The sequence below is a fragment of the Calypte anna genome, chromosome 3 (assembly GCF_003957555.1).
Source record: "Calypte anna isolate BGI_N300 chromosome 3, bCalAnn1_v1.p, whole genome shotgun sequence".
NCBI classification, from domain to species: Eukaryota; Metazoa; Chordata; class Aves; order Apodiformes; family Trochilidae; genus Calypte; species Calypte anna.
Genome location: NC_044246.1, coordinates 45,176,657 through 45,197,946, shown reverse-complemented (window position 1 = coordinate 45,197,946; position 21,290 = coordinate 45,176,657). Strand labels below are relative to the sequence as shown.

Here is a 21,290-nt window from a genome sequence, read left to right as displayed (position 1 = left end):
CATTGCTAAAAATATAAGATTAGAGTACAATGGAGGTATAATTGGTGTGCTGTGTAAGAAAGCATGGGAACTGCACCTTGTCTAATTTGGTGGTAGGCCAGATATATTTAGGAACATATGGTTTACTGAATGAAAACTTTTCTATTCTTGTGCCTATGTTCTGGGCTGTGTAATGAGCAATGCCACTGATAAGCTTTAATTCTGTTTCTTACACCAGAGAGACCTTTGAATTCCTTGTGAGAGACAAGGAAGACTTCTGTTGTTTCATATATATATATGTTGTTGCATATATAGAAAAAGTAGCATTTCTGTGAGATGTCAAAAGCAACCACAAAATGAACAGCATTTGGGGACAATTCCCCAAAAGTGCAAAATCTGAACAGCAACTGATTGCAGTAAAATGGTTAGAGAAATTTTTACTGTGTTCTCCTCAAAGTGTTCATTACCTGACTTTTAACATGTTCTGGTGTTCATGTTTAGCTTTCCTGTCCAGAATTTGCAGCTAAGTAGGGAAACAATTGTACAGACATGCATCTTTCTGATTTTCAAATCAGTCCTACTGAGTCAAGAGTTAATTTGCAGCTTAAAGCTCCTGTTCCTGAGGTCATTAAGCATATAAGAAATTCAGTTGTTAATCATCCTGTTTCTTGAAATTAAGGTAATTTCCCATAATTTTTTCTATCCAGCAGCTAAATATTGAGCCCCTGAGGTAATCATCCAGGATCTTTCTATAACGGCAATAACAATAATAATATATCACCTGAAATTTAAGTAGCAGCTTTTATTGAAAGGGAGGTGACTCATGGCTTTTTTAATGCTTGGGGTTGACAGTGTTGTGAATATGGAACTGAAATAGTACTAAACAAAGGCTGAGGTGCAGTAACATGTAGGTAAATAATTGTAACTGACATTCCAATAACTTGGTATACTTTGATGAAATAGCTTAAAATGTGTATTCTCCTTTTTGAACTTCAGTGAATATACTAATTTAATCTGATAGTGAATAGAAGCACTCAGCTGCTGAACCCCTCTCTATTCTACTTAATAGCTGTGCCCATAACGCCTTTGGTTTTATGTATTTCTGTCTCATAGAGCTGAGCAAACACTGCATTCTTTTATCAAAAACAATTACAAGACTGTTAGGTCCAACTAAAGGCCAAGATATTCTATTCTAACAGCATAAAAGAAAACTGTAGTATATGTAGGCTGATTAAATGATGTATATTTAATTTTCCTTTCAGCTATAGAAAATCAAGGTTGTCAGCTGCTGAAATTCACAGAAAAGAGAATGCAGTATGAGGCACCTGGGCTGAAACAATGATCCAGGCAAATAAGTACATGGTGACACTTAAAAGAAATTTGAAAAAATAATTGAAACACAGCATTGAGTGGGAAATTATTGGCAAAAAACCAAATAAAAATACACTACCCTGAAAGCTCTTACTTTCTAATGTTTATGAGTGAGGTACAGTAGATGGTGATGTTATCTAAGATGCTATAATTTTCTCTCATAAAACTAGTTTTAAAATAATTGCCTTTTGGCAAATGTTGGCTTGTAAAATTGCAGTTCTGTCATAGCCTATAGTCATGGGTGCTCCCATTGCATATATCAGTGCTGGTGTGCACCAGCACCAGAGGTCTTCATCCAGCTGCATGGCAGACATAGTTCCTTTTTCATTTTGATATGGCAGAGATGTGGATATAGCTGTATTTGTCATGGTCCTGAATTTTCCCATTATAGCTTACCCTGAATACATGGAGAGTGTCAGTTAAGATACAGAAACAGAAGACAATTAAAAAGCCTAAATGAGACTCATGTATATTGTAACCTGATCATATGACAGAGCAAAACACATGCCAAGAAGTAGTGATACAGAAAGAGTATTGGGCAGAAAAGATCGAGATAAGTTTGGGAAACTAGTTGGGAAAGGCTGCCCTATGAAGCTCAATTTTCAACAAGGAATCAGAGCTAGTATTTATATCTTGCACTACTGAGACACAAAAGTGAGTAAATTGTGGACGTGGATTCAGACCCACGGCTCTTACTTTCTGAGCATTCCTTATGTTCACTGGTATCCCAACAGGAATCTTAAATGCATAGCATTTCTTTACTGTTAACAAAGTGTGCTGGCCAAGTTCTAGAATCTTAGTGCAGAAATTGGTTCTTCTCTAAGAATTCATCTTTCTCAAACATTGCTTCTTTCATCTAGGAAACTGCCTGTATTAGTAACCAACAACAAACACCTGGTGAGAGCAGGTCAGGGTCTCAGATTTATCTGAGTCAGATTCAAAATCTATTAAAAAAAAGCAAACCCAAAACCACCTGGAAAAATATCTTAATTGAATAGCTGTCTCAGACATGTGAGCTGTCCTCCTCATACCCTTTTTCACCGCTTTATTCCCATACAGCATAGTGGTTAAGGGAAAATCTGTTTTTCTTATAAAATACTCCATTCTTTGTGTCTATTAAAATGAAGAGGTTTCTTGACACTTTCAGATGTGAATATTTGAAATAAGGTTTGGAAACGAAAAATCAAGTGAGATTGTCTTATAAATATCAAAGCCACTTAGTTGTTTCTTCTGTTGCCTGGAAAATAATCAGGTTTTCAGTGTTTTGTAGCTGAGATATGTAATTCTTCAAAGATTTCAAGGGCTTGCTTTCAGCTTCTTTCATCAAAACAAAAATGTATAGATTTCTCTCAATAGCACTTCTGGCTTTATAAGCCCATGATAAAATGTCACACTTCTGAAAAAGAAAAGATATATGAAATAGGGACATTAAAACAAGGAAAAAAAAAGGTTTTCTTCATATCAAAGCCCATTCAAGCCAACTGGAAATTTAAAGTAAATGAAATATCATTAAAGTCCTTTAAAAAAATCAAAAACCAAGAGTGAGGCTTCTGGGTGTATTCATGTGAATTTGAAGTACACTGATTTTCATAATACTGCTCAGATGCTTCAGTTAAGCACCTGCTTTAGTGTTTTGCTGCAGTGGCCATCTGGGTTACAGCCTGGGAGTATTCAGGGCTCCCATCATCAGCTGAAATTAGACCAGAAATTTAGAGATAAACTGCAACTTATCATACTTTTCTTTAGCCTTGTTCTGGACTCTTTCTCCTCTTCTGCAAAGCTCACAGTAAGGATCACAAGAGAAATCAGCACCATTGAAGCAAGAAAAGGGGCAGACATTTTGCTTCTTCATGGCTTGATTCAGCAGTGCCTAATTACTCTTGCATTGATGGGAAGCCATCACACCATGACTATTATATTCTCAGAGCATTGCATTAAAAGCAGCCCACACCTACCTGACTCCCCCTGTATTCTGTGGGCATCTCTTTTTCTTTCTTGTCATGTGAATGCGGGACTGACTCATTCAGGCTTTCATGTTAAAATCAATGGGATTATTCACAAAAGAAAGTGTTAATGTAGCTTTTTTTTCCCCCCATGGTACTGCTTAATTTCTGAAAGAGTGCCAGCAGAGTTCATCCCAAGTGCTCTTTTACTCTCAGAGTCCATCAGTTGCTCAGCTGAAGTCCTGAATGTAGCCCTTCAGCTGCCCTTGGTAGTGTGGCACCACAGTTACATGTACAACATGTGGATTTCTCTAGCATTGGAGTCCTAAAGCCATGGCCTATTTTGCAGGGCAGCTGAACACCCCACAGCTACATCTCTTGAAGCTGCCAGCTGAAATTTAAAGTGTATCCTTTGAAAGCAAACTGAACCTATAAGCAAAAGAGGAGCTGTGACTGGCTACAGCATCTCCTCTGACACAATTTTTTGGGGATGTGGAGGACAAGGTGAACCCCAGGGCACCCCTTTAGTGCACTCTGAAGATACATTAATACTTGAGCTATCCAGTAAACTAACAATATTAGACCTATGTTTTGAGCAAAGCTTTAAATTCACATTTTATCCTATAGATTTGCTGCCATACCTTGCAAATGTTTTATACTATGTCTAGACATAGCAAAATGAACCAGAAGGTGGATGGAGATGGTTCACAGTCTGAGCTGCTCACACTGCAGGTGGTCTGCCTGCCTCTAGGCTGTATTTCTCTGTTATTATTCAGCATCTCTTAAGTCCACTCACACAGTGCTTTCATTAATGTGCTTTCCATTAATTTAGTATTTGGAAGCTTTATTAAGCAGCTTTCATAGAATTCCACCTATAAAAGCCCTTCCTAATTTACTGTCATTGTTTTCTCTTTTCAGTGTGTGACTGTTGTGTTTTTTCAAAGGCTAAAGAGAATTTGCCTGACAGTTGAGCTAATAAAATATGCTGTGGTCAGGTGTTTGTTCTACTACTGCCAACACTTGATCTGAGGGGGGTAAACATGTTGAGTTCCTCTGTGCTTTTCTTTAAAAATAGGTAACTTGGTTTTGATAGACATTTATTTTCCTTTGAAACAATAAGCATGCTTTGTTGTCTGGAAAGGATCTTGGAAGAGGCCTCAAGAGAAGCAGCAGCAAACTTATGTCAATTTGTTTAAGACAGTCTTTTTCTTTTCCATTTTTTTTCTTTAAAGATGCAAGTTTTCAATGTTTTTCCTTATCACAAAATGATCTGAGTTCTGTTCAATTCATTAGTTTCTCTTCCTAGTTCATGAAGTTAGGGAGCATCCTTCCAGACTACCTCCCTCATCTCAGAGGCACTTAGTTACATATCAACAGAGGTTTTATTGAGTCTAGTAGAAAGTATGTAAATGTGTTGTGCTCTGTGTTTACTTATCCATCTATTTCATTCCCTTCACTGAAGCATGAACTTGCTGTTATGTTCAGAGGTTGCTGAAAGAAAACAGATGCAGCTCCTCCATGGGTGGCACTACAAGAGTCTGATCTGAGCCAAGCCTCCCAACCCCTTCAGGGAGGTGTGCAGGGAACTGTGGGCACTTGGGTATTATCATGTAACACTAAATAACTGATTTGGGAGAACCACCTCTCTGTTCTGGAATTATCTACTTAGCACAGGTTGTATGTGTATTCCGCTCACAGTCTTAGAACAAGTGTTGGACAACAGCTAAAAACTGGGTCCTGATTTTCTTTGACTTTTAAGAAAAATTATGCAGATTGATTTGTAACCCTTGTCTTCATAAAGGCTGAATAAGATCCAAAGAAGAAAACCTGAAGAAATTAAAACACAGTTTGAGAAGAGGCACAGGCAGGAAGATGGAGAAAAATGTTACTAGGTATTATGCATTTTAGGTCTAGAGCAGAGCTTTACATTGGAAGGTATCTACTAACTGAACAGCTATGATGGCACTTTCCAGCCCTATGGATCAACAAAACTCTTGGGAGAAGACATGGGTATCATTAGACCTCTTCTAGTGGTGGAAGAAGCAAACAAAACTTCAAATGGTCTGCAAAATGGCAGCAAGAAAATCAGGCACTGAGGCAAAAACTGGCCCAATAGTCCTCTCAAAAACATCATGTTGGATATCTGCAGGCTTGCTGTTTTACTTTTCTTTGAAGGAAATGTATGCATTGAAAAAAGTTCAAACATCTTGTTTATTTATTTATTTATTTCAACATACTATCAATTTTGATATCTTTTGTTCCTGAGTATCACTCTTTATTCTTTGAGGCAGCAGAGTGGTTTCATGTAATTTAGGGGGAACGGATCCTACAGCAGTTTCTGTGAGGAGTGATATTGGTGCTGCCTGCTATTGCTCTTTAAACATCTGAATCTGCCTCTCTGCACTACACCTGTTCACAGAGAATGACAAGACAGGCACAGTATCAAAAAAAAAAAAAAAAAGAAAAAAAAAAAAGATTAAATTTCCAGAGTTTGAAGGCTGAGCAAAGGTAAAATGAAGAACATGGAATTTTCTGGCAGAGAAAAACTGTATCAGATTAGGCTGTAACCTGCCTGATGGTGCTAGATGATGGAAAACAACAAGAAACTAAATCTGTGACATAAAGATGTGGTTGCTTAAGGTTCAAAAAAAAATAGTAGACTAGAGAAAGCTGGTGTTGGGATAGTAGTAAGTTTATTTCTCTTAGTAATCTAATATTTTATAGCTTAAATTCTATTATAAATTTAATTTCTCTTTTCTTACCTATTAACACTGAAAATACCAGTGGTGGTAGGTTGTTCTTTTGGGTGTTTGTTTGTTTGGCTCTGATGTTTCTTGTTTTTTTCCTTCTCATCTAAACTTTTAACTCCCTGGAACAAAACAGTTTTGTTTTGTTTTGTATTTAAATCCACCTGATACAAATCTGTGATTCTGGATTTTGCACAAACTGATGTAGTATCTCATCAGACTTTTTTTTTCTTCCCCAAAAAAGTAAGCCAAATAAACAACCCTAGCCTACTTCTCATGTGGAATCACACACACACATCTCAAGGGTGGGGAATATGTGGAAAAAAGGAAAAAAGGTCTGTAGATGGCTTTGAACCTGAATTGCTCATGATCTGTAGTCTCAAGTAGGTACCAGCATGTGCCACATGGCCTTGTATTACTGCTGGGTTTGGAGTCATTGCTTTAAGCCTGACTCCAGGAACTATTGATCTCTCTGTTTATAATATCAATTCATTCCACAATACTTTTATCTCTAAGGAGGTTTGATTTTTTGTAGGGGAAGTCACTCATTTGGCTGTTACTAGTGGTTAGGAGTCACTGTCATTTCAGGAAGCCTTACTAGCAAAGCTGCTGTAAAGATCTGACTTCAGAGATTTGGAAGGGATTTTCAAACTACCTTTTTCTATAAGTCTCTCATTGGAAAAGTTAAATATCATAGAAAATTACAGAAGTCTCACATAGAATTTTTGTAGTTATAACAAAAACGACAAAACACCAAGCTTTTTCTTTGATGCTGTAAAACAACAGGGTGATATTGTATTTTGCACACACATTGCAAAGAAAAGAACTGCAGTGCACCACATGAGTTCTTAGGATCTGTTTGTGTACAATAATAAGGCCAGACCAGAGCAGTCCAAGTTTCCAATTCAGTCCTGAAGTGATGTGAGGCACCTTAGGCAATCAGATGCCATTATTTCACACCAACAGTGTTTGCTCTGTAGTTTTCTGTACATACCAGACTCTTATTATTCCACAGAATTGCAGTTGTCACCTTCATAAATTTTCAAAGGATACTTAAGTGGTTAGCAGACCTAAGACATATTCCTTCTGCCTTGTAGCAGAGGCACACAGCTGGCACCTCTGTGTCATTTTTGAGACATGATGCATTGAAAGCTAGAAAGAAAAATAATATAGTAATGCCTCCAACACCAGTGAGGGGAATACAGCGATGACACGGGAAGGAAAGGATGTGCTGGGGGAAGACGAGGCAATAAATAAATTTTCATCTTACATATATATATATATATACACACACACACACATCATGACATTCCTCCCCAGCTGCTTGGAGGGGGATGGCAAAACTGCAGCATCCCTTCCTCAACTCCTTTCATGATGGAGGGGCTTCACATGTGGTCAGTAGGAAGCATTACCATGCTGACAGGATTATTAGCTTATTATCTTGATGCTTTTAAATTTCAGGAGGTATAAATACATTAAAGTGCATTGGATTATTTTCTACTGCAAGATATACTGTAAGCCAACATGGGGCTGGATTCTTTTGGCTTTCCCAAGTAGCATCCTGGTCTACATAATTGTGAAAGAAAGGCAAAGTCTTACCTCTCTTCCTATTAATGCAGTGAGGTTATATGCTTCATCACTTCAGAGTCTATTTAGATGTGTAAGTATGAAACATGCATTTATTTGTCTAAAAGTGCTATAAAGAACACTTCTGCTGTTGTAACACTTTCAGTGAGGCAACAGTTATTGCTGGGAATATAAAAAAATGAAATTCAGAATGCTTTAAGAGCAGCATAAGAGAGAAAAACTCAATTTACAGTCATAGGAAATGAAGACACCTAAATGCAGTATTTTTGACCTCTGTTATCACAAGAAGTGTTCAGGTTTTGTGTTTGTTTCATTTCCTGTTAAAGTATAAGGGGAAAGAAGGAGAAAAAAACCAAAAAAACCTCAAGAAATGCAAAATATTAACACATTATAATAATATGTGTGGTAAAACATAAGAAGTGGGTAGTAGAACCAAATTACAGTTGGAGGGAAAGGTTAAGATTGTCTTTGCTCGATCTTATTGCATGGAGAAAGGATGGTGTGTGTTTCAAGATAACCACTTTTAGCAGGTTGCAGCATCGGGGACTTAACTGTGCATCTTATTCCCTAGTGATCGGGTCTAAATCCTTTAAATCCTTCCAGCTGTAGCCAAACCCCTGGCTTCATCAACTTCCTACAACTGCAATGCTTCCACTGCTCCTTGGTGGGAGTTGATTATTGTTGCAGCTGGCTTTGCACTGGTAATACAACAGTTTCCCCACCTTACCTGGAGGGACATAAAAAGTGTTTCAAAAACACAGAGGTCTTCCAGAGCAAAGGCCACATCTCTCCTGCTTTAGTATATTTAAATATCATGGTAAATCGTCTGCAGAGTAGCACTCATGGGTGAATGTGGTCTGATGTTACACATCACTGGTTTGTCACATCAAAAAGACCACTGTCTTTCAATTATGTTTTCTGAAGGCAAATGCTTCACTCAGTTTGGTTTGTCTGATAAGACTCGAGGGGAAAAAAAATTTAAATTACTGCGTAAGCACCAAGCAACTGTTTTCAAATAGCTAAAAATCTAGCTCCAAGAAGCTATTAAATTCAGTCCTGAAGTAAATAGTCTCCTCTTATGATAAAAGGTTATACAAACTGTACTTAAAAAAATTAGTTATAAAACATGTTGTTTTGGGGAAGTGTAGAATATTCTTGTATTTGCAGAATATTCCTTTGCAAATTGAGTGTGTTGTAACTATTTGTTTTTCCAAGGATGTGTTGGAAAGCATCCAGCTGGATAAAGTGTACCCTCAGTGCCATAATCTTATACTCACAAAATATTTTTAATTCCCTTTTCAAAAAGCATTGAACTTTATAACCTTTCAGCAATATTTTTATCAAACCCTCGGGTGCATAGTTTTTCTCCCTTGAATACTCCACTGGAGATCCTTGGGGAACACAGCAAAGGCAGGGAGACAAATGTGGACTGGAGTTTTCACAGGAGTTTCCAGCCTCCCGTGTGTTCTTTCGGCCTGCAGCCTGCATACCAAATGTGTTCACTTTACTGCCCCCAACTAAAATGGGATCTTTAGAATTAACAAACTGCTTGGGTAGCTGATACACAACAAAATGCTTTTTTTTTTTTTTTTTTCCCACCGCCTTGAAGGCTGTTTCATCCTTTAAGTTGGTAAGTCTCTTATCTAAATGAAACAGCCTTAAATTGTTGGATATAGTTCATTAAATTCTTGGATAACCAGGAGTGTCTCTGGCATTTAGCAAATGATATTAGGAACAGTGCTGGTGCACCTTCTAAATATAAGAAATTGAATTCCTTGCAAGCTGCCATGGTTTGTGCAAGACACTTTAAAAAACAAATAGTAACTGTTAAACATCCTGTGCCATTTCTTACTTTTTCTTAACTACTGTAAATCCGGGTTAGCTGCTTTGAAAGAAGCTGTTAAGGATGTGAGTTAATGCAGAATTCCACTTACCTCTTAATTTCAGTGCATGAGCTGGTAATGGTGCCTATACGAGGGTTTTAAAAGATTTCAAAATCCTGCAAGGTTTTGAGGTGACAAAGGTCCTGTGGCTCTTTGCATTTTGCCAAAGCATCGTTCAATTATTTCTACTGTGGGAAAGAACACTTTGCTAAAGCATCGTTGAATTATTTCTACTGTGGGAAAGAACAATCAATGGTTATCAAAGGAGCAGTTTTATTTTTAACTGAAGAGATGTTAATTTAGTATTGTCCATTTTTCTAAAGGGCAACCACTATCACCTCTCTTGGTTTCCCTGTGAATCAGAAGAAAAGCTTCTAGAAATGGAGAAGCTTGAAGTACCAAGATGGAAATTACTGCTTCTAAATCTAGTTGTCTTAATGCTCCATACCTGCAAATGCATAGGTGCAGACATGTATTTATGAGCAAATTGTAGTTCTATAATGCATGTGAATAATTCAGATTTTTGAAGCTGCTTGCTGTGCCAGAGTGTCTGCATCTGGATATTTCTTTGTGTCATCATCACACCATAAAGCCAATTTTCTTTTAGAACCATTTCCAGCACTTGCTTCTTGCACTGATTTTTCATCATCTGGATCTTGATATTTTCACGTTGTTTGGCTACTCTAAAGTACCTAGTGCTCAGGATTTTTATCAGGACTGTTCTCCAAGTTAACGTGTTATGTTCCTGCCTGAGTCTGATCTCAGATGATTGATACAGCCACCATTTCTATACCATTCATTGATTATTTCTTGAATGCATAGGGTACAAAACCAACCAATTAAAATGATGTCCCTTGAAGAATTCCTCCTCTCTGCAGCTGTTTGCCAAAGATGGTAGTGTTTCTGTGTTGTTTTCCTCACGATGACAGAACACATTTTTTGTGCTTTCAGAGGTAGTAAAATAATCTCATAAAGCCATACAAATCCGGTTTCTGCATTTATTCATTCTTTTCTCTCTTCAGCCAAAAAAACACATATTTGCAGTTCTTACTCATACTCCTTGTAGATTTTACTTTTTTTTTTTCAGTAGTCATGTTGTCTTCTGAAACAGGAATCTGTTCCTAGTCTTTTATTGCTAGACATTTATATAAGAAGTTAAATGTACTTGCAGAAGGTGGTGAAGTTGACCAACTCTTATAAAGCAATCTTAAATAATGTGGTTTGATAATATGCTACTTCTTCTCTCTTAGCTTTGCCATTCAGAGTATTGATATCTGCTGTGTGATTTTGCCATATGGCTTTTTAGGTGATTTAATGATTGTAGTAATGTTTTCAGAGTCTAAGCACCCTTCAGCTGACAAGCACTCTTTTGCCTTTGTTTTATCCTGTCTCTAATTGCCATTGAGCTGGAGAGTCACCATGATTTTTTTGAGATCTGGGGGAAATAAGCTTAATTACGCTGTCTAATTTTGCACAAATTTTCACACATCAAGAGCCTAAATATATTTCTATATTTCTATTTCTGAACTATTGTTACTGATACGTAATAAGATGTAGTGAAGGTTTTGTGGCAAGTGGCAGTGCATGAGAACTTGTTGGCAGTCAGTAGTTAATCAGATGTGTCATTAGGTCTGTTGTAAGCTTATGGTCAGACTTGCAGGAGCTGACTGCCTGCTACAGTCAGAAGGAAAATATGACTGTAAATATGACTGTTGCTGCATCGTCATGGAACTGGCTAATCTTTTCTTCACTATACTGCAAATGAGTTTTCTAAAATTAAATACTTAAAGGTAATGGGAATAGTGGTTTCGTTTACTATAATTAAAATCAGGTAAATTGAAACCTTTACAAGTAAGCATTTTATATCACTTCATAATTGAAAAAAAATTACAGCAAAACATCCTACAAACAGGCAATATAGAAAAAAAAGATGCTAGCATGGCCAAGCAGGTTTGGGGGGGGGGGTGTTGTGGTTTTTTTTCTTTTTTTTTTTTTTTTTTTTTTTTTCTACTGATGAGTATGACTGCAATGTTGCGATAACAAGCAGCTCGTTAGTCAGATGTTTTCAGTTCTAGCTTTCTGGTTTTCATCTGTTATTTTTGTATGGGATGAGTACTTGCTGCATTCAGCATTACAGACCGTCTGGATGGACATACTTCCACCAGCTATAAAAATGCATTAAAATGCAAGTGATGTTATTCCAGCCCTTATGGAGCACTCCAAAAAGCGGAGTGGGCATCCATCCTCTCGTTCAGCTCATTCCAAGCACCAAGGTTTTTACAGACTATGTATAAATGAATAGTTGATTGTAGCTCAGCCTCTGAAGTAACCCCCTTTAAAAATACTCTCTGTAGCAATTCAGAATTGGAAGAACAATGCATACAAGATTGGTAGATAAATGAAAATTAACCTGCTGTTACAGCTATTCCTGCCATTATGTGCTGTGGGACCTGCTGTAGAAATAATTTTATTCTGAGTCCTTTTATAGTTCCAATAGTCTCAGAGCAGCCAAAGACAATGAGTTAACAAAAGTAACATGAAAAGCAGAGGACTTTATTTTTTTCTCTTATCTCATCTATTACTTTAAAATTGCATTGAAGAAATTTTCAAAGTATTTTGAGAAAATAAAAAACATTGAGAGGAAATGTGTGTGCTTGAAAGTATTTTTTTAAGTAGTGACCCATCTGCAGCTAATAAAACTTTATAAAAATGTCAGAGAATTAGAAAACATCTAGGTGAAGTAAAATATAAACTGTGAAAAATAAATTACTTCCATGTTAACTACAGCTGCATCCAAAAGGATTGAAAAATACCACATTTTGTCTGATTTCACTTAGTTTATACTATAACTTGGCTTTTGTTAGAACACACAGCCTTGTGACCAATTTAAAACTTAAATACTGTGAACCTGAAAAAAAATTATAGAAATATGGGAATAGGGAAGGAAAGCTAAAAAATATGGAGGCTCATTTGCTTAAGGTTGTGTCATGAGAGCAGGAGAGACCCTGGCAAGCTGTATTTGGATCACTTGACTGTGAGAAAGGTCAGAAACAGAGGAATGAAGTGGCCCTATTTTTGTCCCTGGGCTTTTTCTCAGATGGACTGGTAATTCTCTTTGTATTTTATACAAAATCCTGCTTTCACTGAATATGGCACTGATGCTGAAAAGCTGGTGATGCTTGGTGATGCTTGGCGCAGCTGGTGCTGAGTATCTACCAGTAAGTGCACAGTGTTGTCTCTGGTAAAATTCTGTAACAGAAGAGGCCACATCTAGTACAGAAATCATGGTGTCATTGAAGCCTCTAAACAGGAAGGGGACCTGACAGTCTTACCAGCACATCACCTGCTCCCTCCAGCTTGGTGTCATCTACAACTTTGCTAAGGATGCATTTTGTTCCCTTGGCCTGGTTGCTGACGTAATACTCAACCTTTTCTTGGGTCCATAATTATTATCGAAATATTGATGAATATCCAGCATTTTGCACTGTAGTTATTGTAGAAAGTCAACATGAGATCTCTGAATTCACCCTTCATTTTGAAAACTCAGAACTGTATTTGGAAATGCATATAGAGTTCTCTCCTTTCTGTACAGGTACAGATTTGCTCACCTCTTATTTCTCTACTAAAGATGAGTATGTTTTATGCAGGGACTTATTCTCCCTCAAAATTTGAGATCATAATGAAAGAAATATCTTTATTCATTTTCAGAACCCATTCCTGGTAAACTTGATGTGTTGATGTTTTTACTTCAAGCACAGAATTGAATTAAGCTATTTTGGGAATTCTGGAATAATTCTGGAATAAGTGTTTCACAGTGAGAGTTAGTTGGGATGGACTGTTTGATGTATGATTTACAGTGTACTTTCATCCCTGATAATGCTTATGGGAAGAATAGCCCATGGATTTTAGTTGCATCCAAGGCATTCTTTGTTGGTGCAGGGAGATCTGTGCTAAAAGGGGTTGGGTGTCTTGGGCCTCAGGACTCACTATTTGTCTAAAGCATTTCTGACTCCTTTTACCTAATACTGCGTTAGACTCCAGAAATATTCCACCATATTTACTGAGCAGATGGTCAGTTTAAGACCATTTTAGATTATTGAGAATCATTTTTTAAGAAACATCGTTTGGGTTTGTACACACTGACTTAATTTGCACAAAAATGGTTTCTTGAAGATTTGAGTGTTTAAATCAGATACTGGCTGTATTTCTGCACATAGGTCGCTATGGTGATATCAAGCAGAATTTGGAATCCATTCTGAAACAAGCAATGAGAGGAAAAAAATCAAAGCACAAGTATTTGCAAATATTTTAGTAGTATATTGAACAAATTAACTTTTGTGAAATGTATGAAGACGTGTATTAAAAATCATAGTGCAGTTTTTCTCTTTATTGGACTAAATGTATTTCTGGTTTAATGATGAAGAATTTTGTAAGAAAGGCTTGATGCTATAAATGAATATATTTAAATATCAAGCTTCCTGTGAACTCTGTGTAATAATAGAAATGAGAGTTAGGAGAGCACTGTTTTGAGTATCTTTGATGTGGTAATTGGAGTATATTCATTTCACATGACTGTCATTACAGAAGACAGACAAAATCTTGTCACTGAGTTTTGTAGGTGTGATTCTTGTGTATGGGATATTCTCTTTCATCGGTGAAAGAGATTGCTGAAAGGTAAACTATTGGTAGTTTTGACTTTGGTCTCAGCAAAGGAAGGAGAGAAAGAAGAAATGTTTCTTTGAAGGAGAGTCTGTTGATCCACTTGATGGGAAGTTCCTAGTCCTGTGCTGTTGCTAGGCGATGTCTTACAGAAAGGGTATTTGAACTAGCTTTGAAATCTATGTCAGGATTGTTAACAGTAAATTTAATCAGTTTAAGAAGTTCACAGCTACAAAAGAAGCAATGCAGAGTGATGGTCCCTTTGCAAGGAGAGATTTGGTCTGTGACACTTCACTTAAGTCCAGGAGTTAGATATCTCCTGTAAACAGCCTACACAGGCACCTCATGTCCTGACCAGTCACAGAACATACTGGTAGGTAGTTTATTCTTCTGGGACACTGGTGGGGATTTGACCTTCTTAGGGTGATGCTTCACTTCTTGCTTGGCTGTAGATGTAGGTGGAGTGACTGGACAAGATGAAACCTTTGACCCGTAGAGACAAAGAAAAGCAATTCTCAAGTGTCATCGTGGACCCAAGACATCTTGCAGACCAGAACTCTGTGCTTTAGATACCACAGATGGTATAAAATCATTTCGGCAGGGTGTTAGTAAGGAATTCCTACCCTTATGTGGGCTTCTGCACTGGTTACCTTGCACTGCTGAGCTCAGCAGGGTCAGGGCTTGGGAAGTCACCTGAAGTCCTTAGGCAGCCATAGGGGCAAGTGGTCTAATTTCAAGAGACACTGTTTCCTTATTCATACCACCCTAATACAGCTTCTGGTGCTTCAAGTGTTAAAATCTGGTATTTTGAAATCTAGGTCAAATACATGAAGTATACATTATATATATGTGTTTGTGTGTGTGTGTATATACGTTTTTGTTGATAAACACTCTGTAATAAGGCATTTCTCAGGATAAAACTTTGTTCTGTTAGGAGAAAATCTGTGGGAGTTTTGCCTTCAACCTATTTTAGCATGATTGTTCATTTAATTTAGGCACAAACTTGAGTGTTTCCAGGAAAATTCTTTGCATATGCAGCTATCAAATTGTGCTTATTTTCCCCAAATCTCTCCTCTCCTGGGATACATAAAGAGATAGAAAAATAGAAATGCAGTTTCAAATGTTTGGAAATCTTATTCTAATGAGCAAGAGACTAAGAGGGAATTTTTCTGCCAATTTTTTGGACCTCTTCTGTCTTGAAGTTAAACAGGAATTATAACAGTTTGGGGTTGTGATAATTAGTCTAGGGAGTTCTAAAGTACCTATATAGCTATGTAATATAGTTCAAAAATTTACAACAAGAAGGACAGTTCTGTCCGACCTCTCTTAAAAGGAAATTTTGCTTTATTAAATACAGAGGCATATTTTAGTACCAGAAACAGAAAGCACTTGGAAAACGCAAGTCAAATTGACAAAAATCATGGAAATAGCTAATAAACACTGAATTTTTGTGTCGGTTTGGTGGGGGGTCCTATAGTACCGTAATTGCACAAGTGCCCTAGCAACCCAGAGGTTCTGGCAGAGTCTTTTGATAATCACCCAGCACATTGTCTGTAACAATTAAAGCCAGAGGAAAACAATCTTTAATGCTGAAGAGATTCTTTAACTGTTTAATATCAGTCTGGGATCAGAGACAGCTTTTCTCAGAGATGGTGCTGAGAAGCATTAGTAACAAATGGTCGAATCTTGGCTGACCTGCTGCCCCTTGGTGACCTTAAATGAAAGTGAGTTTTACTGACCTGCATGACAGCCTTTTATGTATACGTATGGCAATGTGTTAAAAAAAAATAAAATTCTGGAAGCAGATGGTGTGTTGCAAGTGTTCAGAAAAATGTTTAAAAAGAAGGGGATACTACTAAAAGATGTGAGGCATTTAATGTAGTGTGCAGAGCACATGTTAATTAGAATATAAGTGTTAAGAGCTACATTTTAGTTAACACCAGTCACAGCTGAAAGCAGTATTTGCAGAGATTGTCGTTAATGTGGCTGAACAGCCTCTTCAAGTTTACTTTTTTTTTTTTTTATGATTTCCAGCAAAAGGAAAAAAACAATGGGTGAAAATTTTGGAAGTCTAATTGAAATCAGTTTTTAACCATCTGTCTACAGAGTCGTGGTTTCTAACAAAACATTGTTTAGCATTTATTCATCGATGTTTTAGGAATTCCATCCGCTTTTATTTTTCTATGTTTCTAGCTAATTTTTCTTATTTTCTGTTTCAGGATGGTTTAAGGTATATTTTCTCATGGTACTTTTGTCAAGACAGCAGAACCAAAAAAAGGAGGGCTTTTTGCCAAATGAGCAAATTGTCTTCTGGCTAACTCTTGCCTCAGTTTCACATGGTTCATCTTATTTTAATGGATTTTAAGTCTGTTTCTTCTGCCAATACCATTCTTGTCACCTCCTCTGTATTTATCTGCTCACAATTTGCACCTCCTTCTGGGAATCTGTCAATTCTTTAAGCTCAGCAGAGGTGTCCCCTCAGAAAAACAAACTTTCCTGACCTGGTTTGAGAGCAAGTCTTCAGGCAGCTCAAGTACGTGAGCTGAAACTCCTGATAGATTTAGTATAAGAAAAAAGAAGCAAGCTCACACCTAGGCTTTTTCATTAAAAGTGGAAAAAATTACACTGCTTTGCCAGAAAACATAAAACCAGGCTTTATAAATCATTATGCTACACAGGGAACTTTGATAGATCAGGTGAGCACTGTCAATAGCCTGCTTTTTATTGAGCATGTTCCATAGAACTTGAATACCTCAGATGCTGAAATGTTTTACTATAATTAATATTAAGCAGGTACAATTCTTCTTAAGGTCTCTCAAAGAGCTCAGAATATTCATATAATAAGGCCCCAGTCTTGCAAAAAGCTTATGCCAAAAAACAATCTACTTGTGAGCCAGTATATCAAATGCAATTCTGAACAGCGGCAGACTTTCAGTCTCATACCTCAAAATGGAATTATCAAAATGAAAATAATTGGATATACATAACAAAAGCTAAATTTAGTCCTGCTGCCTGTTTTTTTCCCCTCGTGCTTTCCAATCATCTCTACAGGAAAACCTGCTGACATTTTAGAAGGGGGGTTGATTCATAAAGATTCGATAGTCTTCTAGATTTTGATAAAAGATATTTTGATCATCTCCTTAGTAGTGTTTGCAGCCAAGTGGGATGGAAAGGGAGCAGAGCTGTTTATGAGGAATGTGAAGAGCTGGCAGTGTGCTTCGGGATCTAAGTTTGAGAACTTCAAATGTAAGGATCAAATAATATGACTTAGACCACCAGTGGAGGGCAAGTTGTCAGTGACAAGGGGAAGTGCATCTGTCACTCTCAAAGAACAAATACACCTATGGCAGGGGTAAGAAAGGGCATGAATCCTATTAGTATCAATTTTATTCTCTTCCAATGAACTTTATAATAAAAATACCTATTTAGACTCTGTGAAGCATGTTGCAGGTTACACTGAGGTAGCCCAGGCTACACAATGTGTGCCCTTTGCTAACTGGTGCTGGACGGCAGCCAGATAATGTATCGCTATCAAGCATTGCTTCAAACTTTATTAGACAAGCCTTAAACAGAATAGAAAAATATAATATCTTACTCATCCAAACCCAGCAATGGTAAGAGGAAGATGTGTCTTATTTCTTGCCTTTAAAACTTGGAGAAAAATCCTGTGATGTGGCCAAATTCATACTCGCATTGCCTGGTTGGCTACATATTCTAAGCTTCTAAAAACCTCACAGAGCCAGTCCCAGTTAACTTTTCTTTTGATTATTTGCTGTGGAAAAACATCCCATTTAAAATACATTTCTTTTTTATATTCTTTGATGCATGGCTAATGCATATCTTACATTACCTAGTGTATGACTGCATCATAAAGACATTCTACAGTTGACTGTAAACGTGAAGGAAAAAGGTGATCTTCTTTCTTCTTTTGTTGATATGATTGCAGTTCATCACCAAGGGTGAAACTGTGAGCAAAAGGTTCAGCCTGGGAAAGGAAGAAAGTGATGACAGATCTGTGAAATAGAATAAAACCAACTAGACAATCCTGTTCAGGGTGAATTCAAAAAGAATGATGCTCTTCCCAGACAGGCCCTTCAGCAGAAGCATTTATCAGTCTGATTTTGGGTTTGAAACGGTAGAGAGTAAAAAGCAGATGAGTTCTCATCTCCCATAGAAATGAAGCAAAGCTCTGTAATATTCTGCCTGTAAACAAAAGAGAAAGTAACCCATTTTGTAATATAACATTGCTAACCTTGCATCTTCAGGGCATTTCTCAGCCTTGTCTCCTAGATGTAAATTATACACTGTCTTGTCTTCAATCTTCACATCCTCATCTCTGGAACATAGCTACTGTTTTTGTATACCTCTTCCATTTTTCACATCTGTGAAAGCCTGTCATTAACTTGTTTACCCATGAAATCATCATTGTCTCAGAGCAGCAGAATTGTATTCCTTCTTTTACAGAGCCCTCAAATAGGATTATTTTGTCTGTTTTCCTGCAGTGCTTGCCATCATACCCAGTATTTAATGAGGCTCAGCATTTTATGATAGACAGCCTTGTACTTTCTTCCCAGTTGTTAAGCCAAACTTCAAAATGCTCTCCTAAACTTTATGGGGTGTTTGGTGAACATATGCTTAGCTCCATTGCCTACAAGCAGATAGGGCATAAATCAGGAGATGCCCTTTAGACTGAGGTCTTGTTGATACAGGATTTCTTGTAAGATCCATGAAAAAAGGCCTTTTTTTTTTTTCATCTTAAGCTTATTGTCCTTTTATGCTAAATGTTATGTGTATTGTTTGGTAGAGATTTAGATTCTTAATTCAAAAGTTATTAAATATTAAGAAGTACCATAAACACTAAACATATGCAGACACTGGGGGAAAATGGTTCGTGTGAGAGTGAGTGTAACTGCAGTATATCTTTGTGTCAGATTTGAAATAATATTTACTGAGAATTTGTCATTCCCTAGTGCTACAATTTGCTGGCCATTTTTATTATTTGTATCACACTGAACCTTGCCTTTTAGGAAACCTGAGCTTTCAAATTATACTATTCCTGTTCAAAGGACTAAATTCAGTCATGCAGGGCTTCGTTTCATCTGCCTTTGTCTTTATAAACTTTGTCTTGAGGTCAAGGACTAAGTAGTTTTCTTAGCTTGAAAAACATTGAGTACATTTCTTGGAAATGCTGCAGCCTAGTAGAAACTAGTAGAGTTACAGAGCAACCTGATTTTTCTTCTCATATGTTTATACTGCAAATGAAGCTGAGGTTCAGTCTACTATTAGATGATAAAAATCATTGAATATATCTTTCCCTCACAGAAATATTATGGATTCATTTCTGAGAAAAAAAGACTAAAAACTAAATATAAACAGAATATAGATCATAATTTAAATAGCACATGACCTTTTAAACATGACGAAAGAATTATTCATAATTCACTTTGTGATGTTTAAGACAGTTAATTGTAGACAGAATTCTTAATTCCTCAGGCAAAACTAAGTTCTCATTTTGAGCTTTATCTTAAATCCTTTAAAATCATAGACTATCTCTCTGCTGAGGCCAATAGCCTTTGGACAGATTGTGTTATTTTATAAAGCAAAACCATTTATGTATGCTTAATGTCAGAGAAAAATAACTGAGAATAAGAGTGAGCAGCCATGAGCTGAACAGCTTTGAGTCTGTACTGCACCAATACAGAGCTCAAAGGCTTTGAGGGATTTACAGTGGTGATTTTATTTTTATTCTGGGTTCATACAGACATGTAACAATTTTAAGGAATAATTAACTGGATCAGAATCTTTTGCCATCATGTTTAAAATGTTGAAAATAACACAAGTTTTCAGAATTAAATATATTTGCAAAAATAATCACCTATTTAAGTACTTGAAAAAGGGTTTTTTAACTATTTTGAATGTATTTATCTGCAGGATCCAAAACTACGTGAACTGTTGGATGCTGGCAACATTGGAGGTCGACTGGAAAATCGAATGATAACTGTTGTCTATGGACCAGACTTAGTCAATATATCGTACTTGAACTTGGTGGCATTCCAAGAGGACATAGCAAAGGTAATACACATTCACCTGTGTCATATAAAATTAAACTGTTTTTAAGGCACTGTTTTGAGATATGGATAAATGTGCTAAAAATGGAGTTTACTATGAAATGAACATTAATTCTGTTATAGAGCTGTGCTGCTCAATGCCAAAGAAGGAATGTGCTGTAATTTTTTATGGGAGTTGATTCTGCAATTTTTGCCCCCCTGATACCCATTCTCATCTTTAGAATATTGCTTGTCAAGCCCAAGTATTCACAAGTATTGTGAAAATGATGGTACCTGCAGATTTTTACTCAGATATAAGATATCTACTGTGACTCTCCAAACACCTGTCAATATCTTTTCAGTACTTGTTACCCTTTTATGCTTGTTATAAGTGTGCATGGTTTATATATTGTTTGTGAAAACTGACTTTTTAAGGCTAACCTATAGCAGAGCAGAGGGAGTCTACAGCTCTACTTTATAGAGTCAAGTCTGTCAGCAACCAGACACCTAATTTAACTTGCACATGTGACTCTTTCTGCTCATGTTCAAAGGTTAATCTTAAACTTTGAGTTATGTCTGCTGACAGCCTTTGACATGAATTGTAACCCCAATGTCATTACCTTAGCAAGGTATTTTTTCCATGCAGGTATACGAAGTCCCTTCATTTCTATCCAACACACCACATAGGAGAGTTGTGTGTGACAAGCAAGTTATGACTGAATTTAGTACGTTTGTTTTTTTTTTTGTTAGTTTTTACGATCTCTCTGTGACTCAATTGTGCTCAATGGAGTGGGAGCTCTTTGCTACATCTAATTCCAAATTGACATTGAAAAGCTGCTCCTCTTTCCACTCCCATTCCTGTGGGTAGGCTGATGGCAGCCTCCACATAACCACACACAGAACACACTTTTGTGTGAGTTGCATCCTCAAATCCTTGTGCTAAAAAGAGCATTTCTCCATAGTCTACTTTTTTAACAACAGTAAGGAGTTATTTTGTCACCTCACAGGGATGGTCAGACCAGGTTAAAAAAGGTCATAGGATGAAAACTTGAGCCTGGGATAATATGGTTTTGC

At 36.9% G+C, this 21,290-nt stretch overlaps 1 protein-coding gene across 2 annotated transcripts in view; it reads left to right on the top strand.

The window, feature by feature from the left end:
* Positions 1-21,290, top strand: part of PLCB1 (phospholipase C beta 1) — a 399,975-nt gene that overhangs the window by 218,594 nt on the left and 160,091 nt on the right. For both annotated transcript variants that reach the window (XM_030448781.1, XM_030448782.1), the window contains exon 4: positions 20,101-20,241. In XM_030448781.1, coding sequence (XP_030304641.1) covers positions 20,101-20,241 — 141 coding nt within the window. The remainder of the gene's footprint in view (positions 1-20,100; positions 20,242-21,290) is intronic.